General features: G+C 36.8%; 1 protein-coding gene across 10 annotated transcripts in view; it reads left to right on the top strand.

Annotated features, from left to right (window-relative positions):
* Positions 1-21934, top strand: part of ZFR (zinc finger RNA binding protein) — a 48358-nt gene extending 26424 nt beyond the window's left edge. For 3 of the 10 annotated variants that reach the window (XM_023944002.2, XM_086867707.1, XM_086867709.1), the window contains 13 exons: positions 1105-1393; positions 2302-2495; positions 3852-3971; positions 4471-4616; positions 4989-5151; positions 6750-6955; positions 7167-7317; positions 8709-8850; positions 13742-13839; positions 14660-14755; positions 18591-18702; positions 18798-18895; positions 19560-21934. In XM_023944002.2, the coding sequence (XP_023799770.1) occupies positions 1105-1393; positions 2302-2495; positions 3852-3971; positions 4471-4616; positions 4989-5151; positions 6750-6955; positions 7167-7317; positions 8709-8850; positions 13742-13839; positions 14660-14755; positions 18591-18702; positions 18798-18895; positions 19560-19739 (1995 nt within the window). In that variant the 3' untranslated portion in view covers positions 19740-21934. Of the gene's footprint in view, positions 1-1104; positions 1406-2301; positions 2496-3851; positions 3972-4470; positions 4617-4988; positions 5152-6749; positions 6956-7166; positions 7318-8708; positions 8851-13741; positions 13840-14659; positions 14756-18590; positions 18703-18797; positions 18896-19559 lie in introns of all 10 variants that reach the window. The other 7 variants (XM_023944001.2, XM_086867706.1, XM_086867708.1 and 4 more) reach the window with 3 other exon arrangements.

Raw genomic sequence — 21934 nt, forward strand, 5'->3', positions numbered from 1 at the left:
TTTTGATAGTTGCAAACCATTGCTGGGATTAGGTTCTTAGCAGTGTGAAAATGGTATTTCAAAGGACTCTCTTTATTCCTGTGAGAACTAAAGAACTGTGTGCATGCTACTGGAAAAATGTAATTCTGAAGAGTTGCTTAAGCTTAAATTTATTCTATTGTGTGACATTAATATGTCTGTATTCTAATAGGGAACATAAAAAGCGCAAAAGCCTAAGTAAGTAAGTTATGTGCCTATCATGATTGTACACATGTTCACATGCAAGGCATGTCTCACAGATTTGTATTTTTTACTGCTGTTATCCAAACTCAGTCTTCAGTTTTGATCTTGTGTGTTTTTTACCTAAGGATTACTTGCATTGCTTTTTCAGGCGGTGGTCAGCAGTCACCAAAAAGAAGTATTATTCCATGACAGACATGTTGTGGAAAGATCTCTGCTTATTACTTCTAAGAATAAGCATGTACCTCTTTACTTTCTATAAGATACTAAAGAGCTCTGAAATACATCTTAAATCCTTCTAAACTGTTTCTGTACATTGGAAAAAAAGAAAAAAAATGGTAAACTTTTGCCTAAGGAATATCTTTAGTTTAGCTACATAATCTGGAAAGTGAGTCAATATGAAGACTCTTCAGGTGTAGCAATCTAAAGACAGTGTTGCTGAAGGTGAATTAAATAATTCTTAGTTCCAAATACTGTTTGGAACCAAAACAGTTCAATGTGCTGCCTTTTCCAGGGAGTCTAAAAAGTGACCAGGCAACAAAACAGATACATTGAAACACTAGGAGCAAAATGTGTTCATGAACTGTCCTGAGTTACAAGCTTGTTGTGCTTTGTTACTATGTAAACAGATGTGGGAGTAAATGCCCGAGTTTCTAACGGAAGTAAGCAATATAAGATAACAATTACTTATTCCTTTGTTACAAACGAGAAGAGCTTTGGCACATCTGTCTTTTGTCTTTCCCAAGACCACTTTTTGTAAAAAAAATAAATAATAATCTAATTTTTTATTTCTATTTTTTTTATATTGATACTTTTGCTTGTGATACATTCTTTTTATAGCTATCTCCGGGAGATCATATTCTGAATTTCTTTTCCTCCTTACAGGTAGTAAAGTTGCATACAAAACTTGGCAAACCAATTCCTTCAACTGAACCAAATGTGGTTACCCAAGCTACTTCCTCAACTTCCACATCTGCTTCCAAACCGACTGCCTCTGCTTCAAATATAGCAACTAGCAGCAGTACAGTGAACTCTTCCGTTGCATCTTCTGCAGTGAAAATTCTTACTCCCACAACAAACACACCACTTAACACTGCGTCCAACAACAAAACATCTTCAACCGCTGCTAACATAGCTGTAAAGAAAATATCTACACCGAAAATAAACTTTGTTGGCAAGTATAGAAGTCAGTCTTTATTTTGAAACCTAACCTGTTCCATAAATTTTTTAAGAATTAGTGCAGCAGACACAAATGTATTTAGGTAACTCCATGCATGAGTTACTCCACTATGTTTAAGGGAATTACTGATAGGCAAGAATGTCTATAAAAATTTTGCTTCAAGATTTATGGTGTTTTCTGCCCAGTTGTCTCCACCTGGCCCTTCTTGAATACTATTCCCACTTTCATAAGAAGCCTGCTACCTTTGGTTTCATATGTAGTAGTTGCTGAAGTATTGCAGTTTATAGTCCTAATTTCAGTTCACAGTCTGGGCTGTTAATGCACCTGCAATAGATTGGCATTTTGTGATGGGCAACAGAAATATCCTTTTTACAGTGGAAAACTAACCATGGAAACTTTGAACTGAACATAACAGAGATGGGAAGCAGCTGTTCCACAATAAGCTATCCTGTTCTTCAAGGAGAGCCTTATACAGTTGCAACACCAGGGGTACACTGCCTTTACTAGTACAAACATTATAATTTTCAAGCACTTTTTCTAGATAAATTTACAAAATAATAAAAAAAGAGATAATTAAAATAAGCTATCTGAGTTATTCCCCATTCAGTCCTGTCTCTTGAACATGCAGGAAAGCAAATAACAAAGTGGTAATTTTATAAAGCAAAAGTTTTTCTTGTTAGAATAAACAACTTCAGTGTTTAAGTAACATGAATGTTGTTAAACTTATTGTTAAAATATTTAATTGTATTGAAAACGTATCTAAGTTTGGGTAGATTTTAAAAGACTATAATTCTTTGCCCAGATCATAGATATTTACAAATAAAATCTTCAGTTTGCACTTTATGTCAAATCACATTTTCATTTTATGAAGGGTAGTAATTTAACTTTTTTTTGATGTCTAGGTGGCAATAAGCTTCAGACAACAGGCAGTAAAATGGAAGAAATGAAATCAGCTGAAAGTGTTAAAACACCTCCTGCTGCTACAGTACAAACACAGGAAGTAAAACCGGACACAGCAGCTGAACCAGTGACTCCCACAACTCTTGCTGCCTTGCAAAGTGATGTCCAACCAGTGGGCCATGACTATGTGGAGGAGGTATTAATATGAAAATGTTACTATTTTTTTAGTTGTTTCAGTGAAACGTAGTCATAGAGTGGTTGAGGCTGGCAGGGACCTCTTTATGTCGTCTGGTTCAGTCACCCTGCTTAAGAAGGACCACCTACGGCCAGTCACCTAGGACCATGTCCAGATGGTTTTTGAGAATGTGAAAGGATGGAGATTGCATAACTTCCCTGAGCAGTTGTGTGAGAGCAGTCAGTCACAATAAAACAGTGTTCTCATCTTCAGCTGTTTTTCAGTTGGTGCTAATTGTCTTTGGTCCTGGCACTGGGCACCATTGAAAAAAGTCTGGCTCTGTCCTCTTTACACCTTTTCTCCAGATATTTATAAATCCTGATATCCCCCTCAGCCTCCTCTTCACTAGGTGAGACAATTGAGGTCCCTCTGGATGTCAGTGCAATCCTTTGGCATACCAGTCACTCCTCTTAGTTTTGTGTCATCAGCAAACTAGCTGAGGGTGCATTCTGCCCCATCATCCAGAGCATTACTGAACATGTTACAGGACTGTATTGATCCTGGAGGTGCATTGCTGGCTCCTGGCCTCCAACTGGGCTTCGTTCTGCTGATAACCACCCTTGGCCAGACTATTCAGACAGCTTTCAGTCCACCTCACTGTATGCTTTTCCAGCCTATGCATTAACAACTTGTGTAGGAGAATCTTGTGGTGAGACTGTCCAAGGTTTTACTGAAGTCTACATGGACAGTCTTCACTGCTCTGCCTTCATCTGCCAGGCCTTCACCTTGGTGAAGTCATGCTTGACTGCTCCTAATGGTTTTCTTGATCTCATTCTACCTGGAAATAGTTTCCAGGATTAGCTGCTCCATTGCCTTCCCAGAGATCAAGATGAGGTTGACTGACTGTAATTCCCTGGGTTCTCCTTGAAGATAAGAGTGACAAGGCACTGAACCTGTAAAGGCTTGTGCATGTGTTTACATTTTTACGTTGTGCATGTTTCTTTTTTTGTTTCATATGGCTGGTATGAAATAGGTGGATCAAATCTGTTGTGAATTTTGCATAATACACCAACTTGTGATTTATTAGCTCGCTATAGTCAGGTTTGAATTTACAGCTGTGTACTCTTTGGAATGGAAGAACCTTGTGTCCTCGCTCATTACCAGGCACAGTGGTATGTCTGTCAGAATTGAAGGTTCTACTTTTCCACTTTGCCTTCTTTCAGTTATTGTGTGAACTTCTTAATGTGTTTTGGGACAAATGTGTTTGAGGTAGACATCCAATGTCACTGGATATTTAGATTAATGGATAATTAAATTTTATATCAGCTTTTTAAAATAAATAAAAAAGACCAAATGTGTTACAACTTTATTTTCCAGGTAAGGAATGATGAAGGAAAGGTGATCCGCTTTCACTGTAAACTCTGTGAGTGCAGTTTTAATGATCCTAATGCCAAGGAGATGCATTTGAAAGGGCGGCGGCACAGACTTCAGTACAAGGTAAAAATGCTAATGCTACTCTCTGAAAATCGACCGGATATCAGCTAACTGGTCTGGTCACCTGTTCTTAGGTTTAAAGAATAGATAAAAGTAAGCACTCTGAGTAAGCAGCATCTAAAAATAGAGAAATATATTTCATAGGCAGTGTAGTGTTTAAAGAATAATGCAAGCTGCGAAATTGTATTTTGGTTGAGGTTTTTTAAAATGTTTTCAATGTTGCTTGTAGTACAACCAATGCAAGCAACAATGAGTTCTTTATGTTGCTTATGATGAAGTTTAAAAAACATAAAATAGTATTGCTCAGTGTTTTTGGTGGGATGAACAACATTAAAAAGCAGACTTTTAAAGGTGAGTGCATTTGTGCAGTTCTAACACTGCACTTTACTCCCTTTGATTTTATTGTAGAGGAGTAGTGTTATGTTAAATATGTCTGAGTAACTCCATAACCTTGAGATGAGGACAGGAAAACAGCATTTAATTCATTACTTTTCTGGTCTAGAAAAAAGTAAACCCGGACTTACAAGTAGAAGTAAAGCCCAGTATTCGAGCAAGAAAAATTCAAGAAGAGAAGATGAGGAAACAGATGCAAAAAGAAGAATACTGGAGAAGGCGAGAAGAGGAGGAACGCTGGAGGATGGAAATGAGGTAATGCATTATATTTCATGAATGAATGTGACAAAGCTGCTGTCAGATTGTCTGAAACTTAACTCTACATATAGTTACTTATTTTAAATACTTTAGGGAACTCTGTACTGTCTTGTTTTAAAATATCGTTCTCTCGCTGGGATTTTTGTTTGCTACTGTTCAGTTGTACTGAGGAATGCAGAGTTACTAGAATTACTTTGCAATAAATGCAGACCTACTTTTACAACAATAATTCATGTTAGTTGCCATCTGTTCGTTGGTATTTGCTTATGACTATTAAAAGTTGTTGAGGACAGAGAAGAATCTCTCTAGAGTGTTGTCAAGTACTAAAACAGTATAAACAATTATAAACAGAACACTTTGATTATTCAGGCGATATGAAGAGGACATGTACTGGAGGAGAATGGAGGAAGAGCAACATCACTGGGATGACCGTCGCAGAGTACCAGATGGAGGATATCCTCATGGCCCTCCAGGACCTCTAGGTCTGCTGGGAGTTAGACCTGGAATGCCTCCTCAACCCCAAGGACCAGCTGTGAGTTTCTTAACTTGAGGAAAGAATTAAACCATTCTTACCAGGAGGCACAGTTAAGAATTATAAATTATTCAGTGCTACTTCACTTGTCTCCAGTGTTTCTTAATAAAGAATTTAGAAAAGAGAAGAAGAAATTATATGCTAATGAAATGGTGTAGGTGGACTAGTCTTCCAAAATAAGTCCAGCAAAATGACAAGAGGATGCTTTAAATATTGCTTCTTATGAAACACAAGTCATACTGTATTTTTCTACTTTTTATTTTATTTGATTGCATTATACAACATTATTTACCTAATTGTGGACAAATGCATGGATAAAAAGTGGCTTGGTCATTAGTCTCAGAGAATAATGCTTTGTGGTGCACCATACTCCAGCAGCATACTGGCATTGGTCTGATAAGTACCTTACCAGTGATCTGAAAGGTGATGGAATGAGTGCTCACTGCTGAGGTTTGCAACTGGCATGAACCTGAATCATCTTGGGATGGGGAGGATAGCTGATGCCTTCGAGGGCAATGTCACCATCCAGAGGCACCTAGGCAGGCTGTAGGAGTGGAATGTTATGGAATTCTGCAACCACAGATGCCTAATGCTACACTCAGAAAGGAAGTTGCATTCAATATTGCATTGATAGAGACTGGGTAGGAGCTCTGCTGAAATGGACCTGGGGGTCCTAGCAAACAGCCAGGTCATGCATGAGTCAGCAGCATGCCCTGGCAGCAGGGCCAGCAGCAACCTGAGCTTTGCTGAAAGGAGCTCAGTCAGTAAATGAATGGAAGTGATCTGCTTTCATTAGACCCTAACTGCAATATTGCATTTAATTCTGGGCTTTCCAGTACAAGATACATAAAGATACGTAAACCATAAAAAGCTCAGTGTGAAGCTACCAGGATGGTCAGGGATCTAGAATGCTTACCCTACCCTGTGAGGAGAGACTGAGGCATCTGAGATTGTTCAGCCTGTAGAAGACAGCTTCAGTGGGACATAATAGTCTTCTAATAACTCTGCTTTTATACAGGATATGGAGCCAGGCATTTTACAGTCAAGAGAGGGTGAGATACATCCAGCTTAAGCCAAGACAGAAGAGGTTTAGAGTGAATACAGGAAATTATCTTTTTCCATACACGTGTTGTGCATCCACCACCTTTGAAGGTTTTCAAAAATCAAAGCCCTCAGCCAACATGATATGGTCTTACTGCTGACCATGTTTTGCTCAGGAGATTGGACTAGATGACCTTCTGAGGCCGTCCTGTACAATCCTGTGATTGTACAAAAGTAATCATGGATATTTTATTTTGCAGCAATATGTAGGTATTTTCCAGTCAACAGAAAGGCAAGTGATATTAATGCTGAGGAGAAGTACCTCTGATATTGGGACTTGGCCTTAGTTTAGTTTTGGTACATCTCATGTCTTTTTAGACATGATTGATTGTGACAGTGTAGGCTGTTGAGAAGACTTTGTGTTTTGTTACATTTCAGTGATGTGGGATTTGAATATTGTGTTTCTTAGCCACATGTTTGGGTTTTGGTCATTTTGTCTCATTTTTGAACTTGGAAGTGTACCCAAGTTTCAGAAGTACGCTTTTTTGTCTGTTCAGCCTATGCGCCGCCCTGACTCTTCTGATGACCGCTATGTGATGACCAAGCATGCTGCTATATATCCAACTGAGGAGGAACTTCAGGCAGTCCAAAAAATTGTTTCTATTACTGAGCGTGCTTTGAAGCTGGTTTCTGACAGCATGACTGATCATGAAAAAAGCAAGAACAAAGAGGGAGATGATAAAAAGGATGGAAGCAAAGACAGGTATTTTTTAAAATTAATTTTTAATAATTTTATTGTTTTTCCTTACCCTGTTATCAGTGTTTCCAGGATCTCATCTCTTTGGACTTTTATGCACTACTTTGAAGTCTCAGAAAGATGTGGAACACTGTTTTATTTCACTTTTCTATCTTCAGGATTATTTTTATGATTTTTACATTATTGTTTTAAATGCAACTTTTAATATAATTCACAGAGCCTTGAAAGGCGTTTTACGGGTGGGCGTTTTGGCTAAAGGTTTGCTACTCCGTGGAGACCGAAATGTCAATCTTGTTTTGTTGTGTGCTGAGAAACCCTCCAAGACATTACTCAGTCGTATTGCTGAAAGTCTCCCTAAGCAACTTGCAGTAAGTAGAATTTAGATTTTTGGATTTGAATTTTCGTAAAATTACTGTGAAAATCTGTCAAGGTAAATGTTTGGAGGACTTGCTGTGCTGCTACATGACATAGCTCAGGTTCATTTTCTTTCCATTTTCTGAGTGTTTTTGTCTGAATTCAGAGGCTGCTGCATGTTCTGTTTCCTCTATATTGTGTCCATAAAAGTGTTGCTCTAACAGTATAGTATCAATCACCATTTAATAGATTTCATTTATTTGGGAAATAGAAATGAGCACAAGAAAGAACATTAATCAGTTATCAGTAGCAATAGAGATAATTACACCACATTACCTGTTGCAGCACACCTGCTGCCTCAAGGCCAAAGTTTTCCATTAATGCCAGAATTTGTATTTGTATCTTGTGTCCTATTTGTATGTGCCAGTGTTTTATTGTTCACAATTAGCCAGCTAAGTCTAGTGTGGGTTTTTTTTTATAATTTGGACCTTTAAAAAAGTAAACATGCAGTCTTAGACCATTCAGTGAAATATAAACTCTTTGTAGTATTTCCATAAAAAGGTATAAAGTCTCTGCTCTCTGCTGAACAAAGCCTGTCACTGTAGAGTGCTTGTCACAGCAGTAGTATTTCAATGCACTCTAGTAAAATGCTTGACAGAATCACTGGCATGATAGAAGCTTTAGCAGGATCAGATTAATGAGAAAATAAATAAATAGTCTCAAGTTTGCTCTTGTTTGACGTAACAGAAGTAAATTTAATAAATGGGCATCTTGGTCTGTCTTCATGGAAATGTCCACTTGTCCATGTATGTAGAAGAAGGTCACAGGGGTGCCTACAGTTTCCTTTTGGGGCTATTTAGAATTATTAAATAAAGTTGCAAAAAAAAATTCAAAATAAACACTTTGTTAGTTACATTTCTTCCCTGATGCTTATCTTGCCCTTTTCTCTTAGCATTTTGTGACACCAAAGCACAGGATGTACCTAGCAATACCCATTTGTAACTGTGAGCTTAAAAAATAACCCCTGCATCTTTGCTTTTCAAAGGTTTCTATGTTCTAGTGAGAAACACCCTGCTGACATTTTAATTGGCTCTGACGCTTTTCTTTATCTCAAACACCATGAAGATTCTTGTTACATAATTTATATTAATTTCCTTTCTGGGCAGCTTTTTTTTTTATTCTGACTGCTTTTTCGTGTATTTTTATTAATAATTTGGAAACAATATGCAAGTCTACATATCTTTATAGTGGGTAGTGTGGTTCTATGACTACACAGGTACCTGTTTCATATAATTATATTGTGTTTCTGTCTTTCTGTTGAAGGAAGAATGTGTTGGAATCCTTTTTCTTCCGCATACTTTTAATGGCCACATGCTAATAGAAATTTCTGTTTCTCAATATTTAGGTGATAAGTCCAGAGAAATACGATATCAAGTGTGCAATCCCAGAAGCAGCAATAATTTTAAATTCGTGTGTGGAACCCAAAATGCAAGTTACAATCACACTGACATCTCCAGTCATTCGGGAAGAGAACATGAGGGATGGAGGTTGGGAAGTTGTTAAAGATGTTATTTATTTCTCACCTGTTTTTTCATGTTTATCTATTCTGCTTAAGATGGCACTAAGGTCCTGGAAGGCAACATGCTGGCACATGTATTTGATTGAAACTTTGTTTTTCAACAACCAGTCTCAGTAGAGAACAGTTGGTTAAAATAAACATGTATATGATGCTTTTATTTAATTTTTAAAGTTTCTAACTTTATGTCCAACCTCAGCTTTCTGGAAAAGGTACAAGCTTGAGTTTTTTCCCCCCTCTTTTAAAATTATGTGGAAAACTAAGTATATTATAGCAAGTGGCTATAAACTGGCTTTCCAAAGCAGTCTTGCCTTAAAGAGAAAGATTGTATGGATTTAGAAAATCAAATCACAGGTTTTTGGGTTTGAACTGGGTCAGTATTTCCATCACTTAGACATTCTAAATAGCGCCACTTAAAATGCACTTTTACAGTACTTTTGATGGTAACAGTGCTTCTAACTTTGAAAGATGACGCAATTTTTTCCAGCTCTCTGAGGTTGCTTTTTGGTCTGGAGTGCTTTTTGAGTATATTTAGGCTCCTGGTATTACAATCACTCTTTTATCCAACTGGCAAACCCAACTAGTACAATGAGAAATGGCTTTGTCGTTGAGCTGAAGCAGAAGGTGGAGCTCGGGAATCAATTTATGTTTCTGAAGTCCACAGTTTCTCTGGTGCCAGCAGTGTTGCTTTAGGGTCTGTTCTGTAACACTTTCAAAGCTCCAAAAGCTTTTAAGCCAACAAGCATGATTAATGTCTGCAGTACATTGGTTCTTTTTATTTATGGGTCAGATAAAATTAACTTTTGTTTCCTTTTAATCCTGTATTTTCATAGTTGAAAACGATCATAGCAAACAAGGTTCTGGTGTTTGACAGTGAACCTACAAATAGGAAATCTGAGGCTGTTTTAACACTTACCATATACAGGTTGAAAGAAATTGTATGTGTGTGTGTATACATGTGCTTGTGTATATACGTATTTATATAAGCCACGGAGGTTTTTTTTATATTTCATCTCATCACTACATGTCCTCTAAAACACTTGAGGTTTTTATATTGCATTACTAAGTGTCCTGTAGCTGTGACTAGTGCATTTATAAGCAAGTTATGTTAACAAAGTCATCCTACATAATCAGAAAGAAAAATTTTCAACATGCATTCTGTGGTTTGGATGACTTCCAAAGAGTCTTAGAGAGCTTTTGTTTTAAGCTGTGCGTATTATTCCTAGCTATAAAGGCTTTGTATGTGTACTGTCAGACCCAACCAATTTTACTTGGTTTTGGACAATCTGAGTGTAATATGACTCTGGGCTGAATCCATACCTTCCATATTATTTAAGTTTATAAAGAATGCATTTTATTATTAAATTAGACTAACCATTTAATGAAATTAACCTTGAACACCATGTTTATTTCTTGATGTACTGTGCAAATGTGCAGTATTGATTCCTGCTACAATACTGAATTTCAACTAAGTGGTTTCTGGCCCAAAATTCTATGATATGGACTAAAGATAAAAAAAAATTCAAATTCCTACCATCACCTCCCCTAAGTTATGCCACCGAAAGGAAACAAATCTGTATTTTTGTCTGACCCACACTTGAGTTAATTATCTTCGTGAGTTTATTCACTGCTGAATGCAGTACTGCCTCTAGGCAAACAAAATCAAGTTAGATTTCTCTTCAAGACACTGAGCAGTATAAAATGGATATGCAGAAAAGTTCACTTTTGAAACTGGAGCAAATAGAAGACTGAATTATCAATTATTGCAGCAAAGAAGTTCCTTATTCCGAAGACTGCTGCTTATTTGCTGCAGAGTAACAGTATGTTTTTGTGTTTTTCTTACTGCAGCTTCTCATGCTCTGTGTCTTACATTGGTTTCAAGTTCTCATTTTCCCTAGCCCGCTTGGGGAACTAGTTCAGGTATTAAGGAAGGCTTTACCGGAAGAACCAGTTGGAGTAAAGACGCAATCTGTGTCTTGCACGTGGAGAAGAATCATATTTGATGTGTTACTACATAAAAGGCTAAAAAAAACCGAAAACAGTGAAATTAAATTGTTAACCGCATAGCTACTGTTCCCTACAGTATTGTGCGTTTGACAGTTGACCAAATCTGATACATTTGAAGAGCTCTAACCCAGCTGTGGAGTCTTCCTTCTGCAAACAAAGTGTACATACTTACAAACACCTCTGTGTGTGCGCGTGTGTCTTTTTTATCCTTAGCTAACAGCCCCGGTCCAAAGCCTTCTAGCAGTGGGACTTGATTCCTGTCAGGGGTTGCTGCCAAGACATCGGAAGGATTTTTGACCAAGGTTTTCTAAAGCTCAGTGTCACACCTGCCATGCTTTACAAAGGAGGGGTTTGGATGCATAGTCCTAGCATCTGCTGTTACTTTGTGTTTGGTTTTTGTTTTTTTTTTCTTTCCGTCTTTGTCTCACTCCTAGAATGAAGCAGTGTTCACACTAGTCTTATAATAGTTGACTGGATGAAATGTACTTTACATAATAAAACTTACCTAAATTGATATACCTGTTAACTTTTAATGAAGAGGTAGTGTGGACACAGCACGTCTAACTGAAGATTAACCCCTTATGTTTAGGCTAGCAGTAAGTTATACAGGGTAAGAATTCATGCCCGTGTTTTGTAAATTAATTCCATTTTTGTCTTAGTTTAGTAGGGTGGTATGTTAGGCTTCTGATTTTAGTTACACAGTCTTTAAGGGGTTAATCCTGAAATGTGAAACATATGCAAAAATCCACAGAATAAATATTACAGGAGTTCCCTTGATATATTTTTTCAGTAGTACATGCCTCAGCAACTTCTGACTTTCAAAGTCTTTTTAAGTTCCAAGGGTGTTCTTATGACAGCTATTAGTAACCCATTTTAGATAAACATTTCCAGCACTAAGATTCTTTTCTGTACATTTAAGTTGCAATTCTTGTCAGTAAAACCATTTTAAAAGTTGAAGGTTTTCAGAGGTAGAAATTTCAAATTATTTCATGAATTATTGTGCTAAAAGTTTGCACAGTGTCATGTATTTGTGTATTAGTTTTAGGAGAAAGTAAATAATTTATTGATTAGGCTATTGGCCCAACAGTATATATTTCCATTTTTTATTTCTCAGCCTTATTTTGCTACTTCCTCCTGTCATGGGTCTTCTCAGGATGTACTCATTGTCTCATATATCTGTGCTGTACTCCTTTCATCACTTAGCTTTAGCTGGCACCCCTCTTGTATAGGTTTGGAGGGGATTTTTTTGTTGTTGTTTTTGTTCTGTTTTGGGCTTTTTTTTTTTTAAATCTGTTTTGTTTTTTAAAAAAATCACTTTAAACATCTTTATTTGCTCTGTAATTGCATTGTTAGTAAATATTTTCATTTTTCCACCTTAATATGTAGTCTGTAAAACAGAACATCTGTGTGAGAAGTTACATATGTTCTTCTCAACTTTGCTCTTATGAAGTCTTCACCTTTTTATCCTTGCGCAGACCAATGGGACTATCCTATCAAAAGGCTCAAATCTGAATGTGGTACTTCACGTTAAATGTAGTTACTGTATTGCAAAACTATACCACCATGTTAATTCATGGCCTTTTAGCTCCATATACTTAAGAATACCTACTATTTTATGTTTGTGGTTTCAGAGCACAATTTCTGCAACATTCCTAAAAGCTTCTCGTTGCAGGCATGTTTCATGAGTCTCATTGTTTCTTATTTTATTTTATTCCCTGGCTTAACCTAAATTTAGATCTTGGAGGAGTAAACTGTAGTGCTCCAAACAGCCAGCTCCTGTGAAAAGTGTGCCATTGAGTGAGAGCTTTTTGTTTTCATCTTATCTGGTGTATCACCAGTTATGCTAGCAACATATGTTACGACTAGTCACCATAGCCATTTTCAGAATGAGTAAAAAAGTAACTTTTAACAGTGATCTGATTATACCCATATAGTTTTCAAGTAACTTTATGATACCATTTCATGTTGTTTGGTGGTAGTGCTTCCAGTTTCATTGATTAAACCAATTCTGTGAATTCTTCATTTTTGGTAGCAAAGCAGTCAGCTTGGTAATTAAATTATTTCCTGAACATTTAAATAGGCAATGTCTGCTGTGTTTTCTCCATCTTTCAGACATTTTGCTTTGTTTTTTAGACTACTCCTTTCTTTTCTTTATCTTGGTGAGTCTTACGTAAAGCAGTCCCTTTTCAGATCCTTCCTTGCATCCTAAGTGTTGCTGGAACATATGTTATGGGCTGAGGACTTTTATTTATATGGGTAAGAGAGAAGGTACTAGAAAACAAGGAACTCCATAATATTGAAGAACATGTCACATTCCTTTAGTCAGGCTTTTAAAGTAAAATAATTTCAAGTTCCAGGCATGATAAAAATAACCTTATTACTAAACATTTAGTGCTTTTAAGATTTGTTATACTTACTTTTCTATATTAGGTCCCAAATAGCATGTGACAATTAAAATTTAAAAGAAACTAAGTTCAAATGTTTCTTCTTGGCTAAAGTGGATTTTTGTGTTCCTTCTGTCTTGTGTTCTCTGTGCTGGTGCACTGTGTCCAACCATCCTTCCTTAAGTATTTAATTTTAGGAGATATGTGTTTTTCCAGTCTTAGCTAAGCATTGCATAATCAGCAATGCAATTGAAAATAACTTAAGAGCTGAAGTGCATTATGCTCTTGATCTTTCTACTGGGTCAATGCCCTAATCCTAATTGAGCAGCTACTGCTGAACATCTACATTACTCATTTAAGGGTTGAAACTTCAAATGGCATGTGTGACATTGAAGCTATTTAAGGAAGTGTCTTGCTCACCTGGTCAAACACCCATTCCTCACTGCATTTTGCCAATTCAATCCATTTTAGATGTAACCTCGGGTATGGTGAAAGACCCACCGGACGTCTTGGACAGGCAAAAATGCCTTGACGCTCTGGCTGCTCTACGCCACGCTAAGTGGTTCCAGGTTCGGAACATCATTTTACTTTCTTCTTGTAGCCTTATGAGAGATTAGTTCAGTTGCAATATGAATGTTTAACTGTGTGAAAACACTCAGCGTTGTTCATGCTAATAATACTTAATATTTCTCTGGTCCCTAAATTTAACTGTAGAAGGTTGAGTATGGAGGAGCTGCTTTATGCAGTTATTGCTCATTTGACGTCATTTTTTTTTCCGGTCATTGAGAAGGCGATGTTGAAAGCTTGACTCGCTTGGGGTGATCATATGTTGTATATTTGTTATATATTCCATAAGGCTGCAGAGTGACTTCGCTTTAAATAATGGAATATGTGTTTAAAGCTTTGTGTTTAGATTTAAGCCTTTTTTTTCTATTTCTTTAAGTGCATTAAGTGTAGGGAATGAAAGGTGAGAAGCAACTGTTTGGTTTAGTGACTTTGCATTCTGGCAAAGGCACAATAAAGAAACCAAACAGATTCCCTTGACCTTTCAGTCTCTATACGTATTTCTTAGTTCTTTACTTTATCCTTTTTATTGCTAATATAGAAAGATACTGTATTTATTGTTTCAAATGAACATAGGTCAAAGTGTATAGGGGATCAAGAAATGTTATTCTTGTATAACCTGTGCACTTTGACTTCTGCCACCTTAAATTACTAACCCTGTATAAAATACTGCTGTAAATGGCAGCTCACGGAATAAAGTTGTAGAATGATTTGTTTCAATCTTGTATCTGAGCTTCCATTGAACAGTGGTGTTTTAGTCTTTCAACAAGTCCTGTTTGCTATGGGTGCAGGGGTTAATTAATTGGATTTTGTATTGCTCTCAAGGCTAGAGCTAATGGTCTGCAGTCCTGTGTGATTATCATACGTATTCTTCGTGACCTCTGTCAGCGGGTTCCTACTTGGTCTGATTTTCCAAGCTGGGTAAGTAATTTTTTTTTAATGAGTCTTTTTAATAAATATCCTTCTACAAGGAAATTATAGGGAAGTATACAGTTTTTACAATTAATACAATTTTTAAATTCAGACTTTTTCAACATATAATGTAGGATTTTGGGGTCTTTTTTGGCTAACAAATACTCCAGATTCCCTCTTAAAATACAGTTTCTGAGGTTTTTTCATCTTTAGCTGGAAGTTACTATTTTTTCCAAAATAAATTTTCTTGTCCTTTTCTATTCTTTGTAGGTAGATTAATATTCTGGGTTTTAGCATTTTTTCCCTTTACTCTGTATAATAGAATTTCTAACCACCTATTCTGAATTGCTTGGAATTTGCTGAAACTTACCTAAAATAATGTTAGTTGTGCCCAAATAGTTCTGTGATAACAGAAAGAACTCAAAAAAACACAGTAATTTTTACGATTATTATGTCCCTTTCACAAGGTGAAGTACCACAGTACTTTTCAGTACAGCTTTTGGTTGTGTCATTATCATATTTTAGTCAGTGTCACTTAAATCTCTGGGTTGTATCAGGTCACCTTTCTTAATTCAGTTGAGTGTTCTTGGAGCACTCCTTTTGCATTGACTACCTTACAAAAGCTCCAAATATTAAATGATATACAAGATGTGGATTGGACAAAGTCAGTCTGAAACAAATACCTGAAGCATATGATGTGGAAGTAAACCTAGCTCTGGCTGTTGTGTTTTGCAGACCAAATCCAGTTGTACTGTGCTGCTTCCTTCTCAGTTTTGACAGGAAGAGCACTAACATTGTTTTGAGCAGTTGACTTCATTTAGATGAGAAATGTTTTACAGCTCCACCAAGTTTACAGATAGTTTTATTAAATTACTTCTAATAATAATTATTGCTTCTGGAAAGGAAGTGGAGCAGTAACGTCTGTGTTTTTTTAAATATTTAAAAGGAAAAAAACTAGTGCTAGTTTCAGTACTGCATTTCATGAAAAGTACACTAAACAAATACAGCTTAAAAGATGCTAAAAATTGCTCTCTTAATATCACTATGATACTGAGTTGCCAGAAAGTGAACCTTGGCATACTTTCAGAAAAGTATCCTTACAACTACTGTAACACACAGCAGGGATATGTGTGAAGAGCAAAGAATGTGGCTTTTTAATTCTCACATTATGTGTTCCAAGGCACATCCAGAAGAGAGGAGAGATGTGCAGCAGTGTGTCAGACCTTGCTGCATCTCAGTTCTCTCCAAGAATGATTCCTGATTTGTTCTGGTACCTGATGCGTTCTCAGTGAGATGGATCAGCACTGAACTGATGTCAGCTGTGCTTTTGGCCAGTGGGAAAAGTCTTACTGATAATAAACAATGACAAAATGAAAGTGGTAATTTCAGTCAGTACAGATGGAATTTCATAGATTGGAGTAGTACAGATTTCTGGATTCTCCTGCCCTCTGTACTAGAAAACCTACAAACAAAAGAGATGACAGAGCTTTTTTAAAAAAAACAAGTAGTTGTAAAAATGGAAGTTAATGGGAAGCCTGAATGTTCACAGTATTAGCTTTTCATGTGGCTCAAAGCGAAAACTAAATTAGAAGAATTTTGTCAGGTTCCTGCACATTATTCAAATTTGAAATCCAGCCTTTTGTCCACATAAACACCAGGACATCATAATTCACATTTTCCTAGGACTGAGTTACAGACCTCAGTATATTATATGATGATCCAAAAGAACTAGGTTTTTATAAATGCAAATCTGAGATCTGCTTTTTTTTTTTTTTTGATTGATGCACTTGAAAATATCTAATTTACTGTTGCCAAATCCTGACTGGTACAGCAGGAGGATGGAACTAATTGAGCAATTCAATTCAATAATTGAAATCTGTCACTTAAATGGAGCTGAAATAGAAAGGAGTGGGCACCCTTAGTGAAGAGTACTGCCTGTAGTTACTTGCACACATCAGAATAAATATTTATACCTTGAAAGGAAGAACAAAAGATAGCTTTTGAACAACTGTAGATGTGGTGAGGGGGACAAGGCCCAAATAACAAGTGCCTCCAAAAAACCCACCAAAAACCATTGTTTGATAATAAACTTGCAGTTTAAAAGCCTTAAACCTTTAAAGAGGTAGCAGTGAAATACTTATCTAATTCTGGGCAAGCGATCTAAGAGAATTTAGTCCTTTCTTTTACAAATACTTTTATAGGTTGTTCTGTAAAAAAACAGTGCACAATAAAAGTGAATTAAGGAATATTCACAGAAAAAAAATGACCAGTACTTAAAACACAGCTAATTATTTAAGCCATTTTAACTAACATCAAATAATGTATACATTTCAGAAAATATATTATCACAAAGTTTTTTTACGCTTGTTTAACATCTGAGTTAGTGTTGGTTGATAACCAGGAGAAGAATTGCTGTGACCTTCAGTCTTGCTACTGAAGGACTAGTGAAGATATTAAGCATTTTAAGAACATTAAATTTTTGATTTTATAAGTTTCTGTACTCTTGTATAAAAAATAGTTTCTATTTTTTGATAGCATCCTGTTTCATTAGGTATATTGTGTATTGTATTCATGTGGCTGGCAGAATTAAGTGTCCCAGAGTGTTTCATACTCTCAAAAATGGCTGGACAAGTTGTCTGCCTGTATATGGATTGTATAAACTTACACAAAATTATTTAATGATTTGTGATGGTAAGAAGCCCATCGCAGAATCACTGAATTGTTCAGGCTGGAAAAGACCTTGAAGATCACTAAGTCCAATTGTTAACCCAGCACCACTAAACTATGTCCTTAATTGCAATATTTACATGTTTTGTGAACAGGGATAGTAACTCTGTCAACTTCCTGAGCACTCTGTTCCAAGCTTTACAACCCTTTCAGTCAAAATTTTTTTCCCAGTATCTATTATAACCTTGCCTGATGCAACTTAAGGCCATTTCCTCTTGTCCCATCACCAATTACATGGGAGAAGAGACGAACCCCCTACCTATCTACACCCTCCTTTCAGGTAGTTATACAGAACAGTAAAGTCACCCATGAGCCTCCTTTTCTCCAGGTTAAACATCCCCAGCTCCCTCAGCAGTTCTTTGTGCTCTATATCCTTCCCCAGCTCTGTTCCCCTTCTCTGGACATGCTTCACTACCTCAGTCTCTTTCTTGTGAGGAGGCCAAAACTGAACACAGGATTTGGGTGTGGCCCTCACCAGTGCCCAGCACAGGACAGTCACTGCCCTGGTCCTGCTGACCACATCATTGCTGATACATTCAGGATGTCCTTGGCCTTCTTGGCCACCTGGGCACACACTGGCTCATGTTCAGCCACTGTTGACCAGCACCCCCAGGGCCTTTTCCTCCCAGCAGCTTTGCAGCCACTCTGTCCCAGCCTGGAGCTGCAGGGAGCTCCTGTGACCCAAGGGCAGGACCCAGCACTTGGCCTGGTTGAGCCTCACACAACTGGCCTCAGCCCATGGATCCAGCCTGTGCAGATCCCTCTGCAGAGCCTTCCTGCCTTCCAGAGGATCAGCACTCCCACACAGCTTGGTGCCATCTGTGAACTGGCTGAGGCTGCTCTTGATTCCCTCATCCAGATCATGAATAAACAGGACTGGGCCCAAAACTGAGCCCTGGAGGACACCACCCATGATGAGCTGCCAGTATCAGTGCTCACTGTTAATCTGGCACCACCTTTATAAAATAACTGGGGTTTCTTTCTATTTTAACTGAGTGTTCTACAATGTGCAATGTTCTTCAAAATTCAAAAATCAAAATTGTCTACTGAGGAGCAGTAGAAGCTTTATTCTTAGTCCATCTTCTAATTTGGCTGAATCCTTCTGTTGTTGGTCTAGGCTATGGAGCTGCTTGTGGAGAAAGCAATTAGCAGCGCAACTGGACCACAGAGTCCTGGAGATGCACTAAGAAGAGTTTTTGAGTGTATATCTTCAGGAATCATCCTTAAAGGCAAGTTGCCTTTTCTGTATACTTACACTTAACTAATCTGTAATCTTGCTTGTAATTAGGTAAAGATGTGCTACTAATTAGCCTGATTATTGTAGGTGGTCCTGGCCTTCTGGACCCTTGTGAAAAGGATCCTTTTGATACACTTGCTGTAATGACAGATCAGCAACGAGAGGATATTACTTCAAGTGCACAGGTAAGGGAATGTAGGTGTGAAATAACTAAATTTGAGGGATGGTTTTGTTTTGGTTCTGGTTTTTTTAATAGAGCTTTATATTGGATGTGAATTTTGTTTTCTCAGAATGTAATCATATCTTACCAAACCACAGCATAGGAGGTTCATAGTTTTTATTATTTATTGAAATAAATTTATTCTCAAAAAAAATTTGTAGCATTGTCATCTATATATATAGATCTAGATCTGTAAACAGGCTTATTCTACAGCACTATGTTACTAGATTGGAAATTTTATAAGTACATCTGTAAGATTTATATGACAGTAATGACTATTTGTGCTTGCAGTTTAAGAGGTTACTGCCTCTGCCTCTTCATTTGATCCTTTTGTTAATGGTTCCTGATCATGTGTCACCTAACATGACATGTGACAAGCCTTGGCTGCTTCAGCACAAGCCCAGAAGCCCAAGCACACGCACATTAAGCTAAGTTGCTCCACTTACAGAAGCAGCAAATGTGACATAGACATTTTATTGTGTTGACTTTGTTGGGAGACAGAAAGTTGGGATAATTAGAGCTATTGGTAATACCACACATCCCTAATGTTCTTCCCTAATTGTTTTACAAAGTACTCAAAGTGGACATTTGTTTGTAACACGAGTAACTTTTCCTTACCGTTTTTCTAGTTTGCGCTGAGGCTCCTTGCATTCCGTCAGATACACAAAGTTCTAGGAATGGATCCGTTACCACAGATGAATCAACGCTTCAACATCCATAACAATCGTAAAAGGAGAAGAGACAGTGATGGGGTTGATGGGTTTGAAGCAGAGGGAAAGAAGGACAAAAAAGATTATGATAACTTTTAAAAATGTTTGTTATCATTGCTAATATTGATGGTAATGAAAAGTCCATTTGTTGCCTTGCTTTTACTTCATTCATAATGATGTCTGTTTAAAACATCCAAAACCAGCTTCTGAATTAGATTTGGAAGAGAACAACCTAGTTCTTCTGTGAGAGTCTGAATATTTTAATTGGATGTACTGTACCAGACAAATTATGGATGGAAAGGCTGCAAATGGAAACTTGTTATAGGAAAAAACAGTTTTCCCTCATAGCATTTTCTTTAAATGTGTTGCTGATTTTAGTATCTTTACTTCATTTTTTTGTCTTTTTTATTAACAAGTGCATTGTCTTCCTATCTTGTCTGTATTTAATGCAGCATTTGTGCTTCTGTTGCTATGTGTATTTTGACCTTTTATTTAGAAGTATTTTTGTTTGCCTTTGACACTAGTTGTATGAGTTACTTTGTGTTAGGTGATAGAACTGTTCCCCTCCCAATTACTATTTTACAGAAGGTTTTTTTTCTTTTTTTGTAAAGTGAGACTGCAGGATCATGTTTTTTTCTAAATGTGAAGGGGTTACAACACATAATTGTCCTGCCATTTGAGTGCTCAGAATTAAATGTTTTTGCCAATCTTGTGGCATTTGTCTCCTTAGTGTGATATAACAATGTAATTAAGACAAATTTGTGTTAATCTAATCGAGTTTGCTGTTAGTTGTGCATTAGCAGTATAAAAGCTAATATATACAGTATGGTCTTGCAACAGTTTTAAAGCCGCTGCATAATTGATCAAAGATTTGCATGATGGTTTGTTGTTTTTTTTTTATAGAAGGGCTTTTAAAACTATTACCTTAGGTTAAATGCATAGGTCTTTGTATGATTGACTTCGTGACATAGCAAGGCCAAAAAATAACTTTCTGAATTTCTTTTCTCAACAAGCAAAAGTGGGCATTTTCCATTTAGACAAAGTTAGTCGTTCTTTTCAGTCAACTTTGTCAATATGGTATTAATGCCTCTCAGCCCTTGAAATAAATGTTTGTCATATCAGTGCCTGTGAGGTTATTCCTTATATCTGTTCCTGTATAAACTTTCTGTGACTTTTTTCAATAATTCAAATTTTAAAAGTGAAGTATTACTCAAAAAGTGATGGTTATCCAAGAAAAAACCAGAAAATTATTTGCTGTGGCCATAGTGTATGCTTATGTCTCTTTCAAAAATCTAAATATAGCAGTGGTGTAAGTAAAGTTACATCATACTGTTGATGTATGCTCTGGTACACAGGTGTGATTTGTTGTCACAGCACTACAGTGGAATACACAAATAAAAGTTAAAATTTATTAAACTACTAAAATTCATTACACACTGGAAACAGAAGTTTCACTTACTCTGTTGAATGTGTATTATGCTTCGTTGCAAACCCATAAAATACAGATTAACATAGACTTACATTCCGGTAGCTACTTTGTCGATGGCTGTAGGAGAGTATCACATGTGACAAAGATAATCTGTTATTTCTGATACCATTTATTAAGAAAAGCCCAACTTCTGTTCCATTTCAAGGTCGAATTTGTCTTTGACCTTTTTAATAAGCAACTGTTGGAGCAGGGGGGGGATGTTTCTGTTCCCAGCATCTACTGCTAACCAGCATGGGCCTATGGAATAAAAATACAATATTTTAGAAAAATAGAGGGAATCTAAAGTTTTTAAAAGAAAAACACTTAATGATAGTGTTCTGTGAGCATGAGAGTGCAATTTTCAAGGGAGTGATTATAAGGGGTTAGCATATAAAAGTAAAGCTTTCTCATTGAAGGAAAGCTTTCTAAATAATTAGAAATACAAAAAGCAGAAATGCTTTGAAGTTACTTAAAAAAATTACTCTCATTTTGTTGTCCAGCCTTCATGCATAGCTCCAAGCATATGCTTGTTCTAGGGGATATCTTGCTGCCATCGTGTCTAGTTAGCCATTACTATTTATTTTGAAAGCTACAGGTGCTATTCATGTGGCTAGTTCAACTCCATACCAAAGTTTCTTTCCTCATAAGGCAAACTTGTCTATTCAGGAATGTGACCCTAAAACATAGGATTAAAAAGGTCAAAGATGTATTTTAGATTTTCTGTATTTTTGTTCTACTGGCTTTTAGCTCCTAACCAGTTTCTGGATCTTTTGAAATATTGTATACTTAAAGTGATTCCACATTAAATATGAAGCTGTGACCATGA

The sequence above is a fragment of the Cyanistes caeruleus genome, chromosome Z (assembly GCF_971803275.1).
Source record: "Cyanistes caeruleus chromosome Z, bCyaCae1.hap1.1, whole genome shotgun sequence".
In the NCBI taxonomy this organism is placed as follows: domain Eukaryota; kingdom Metazoa; phylum Chordata; class Aves; order Passeriformes; family Paridae; genus Cyanistes; species Cyanistes caeruleus.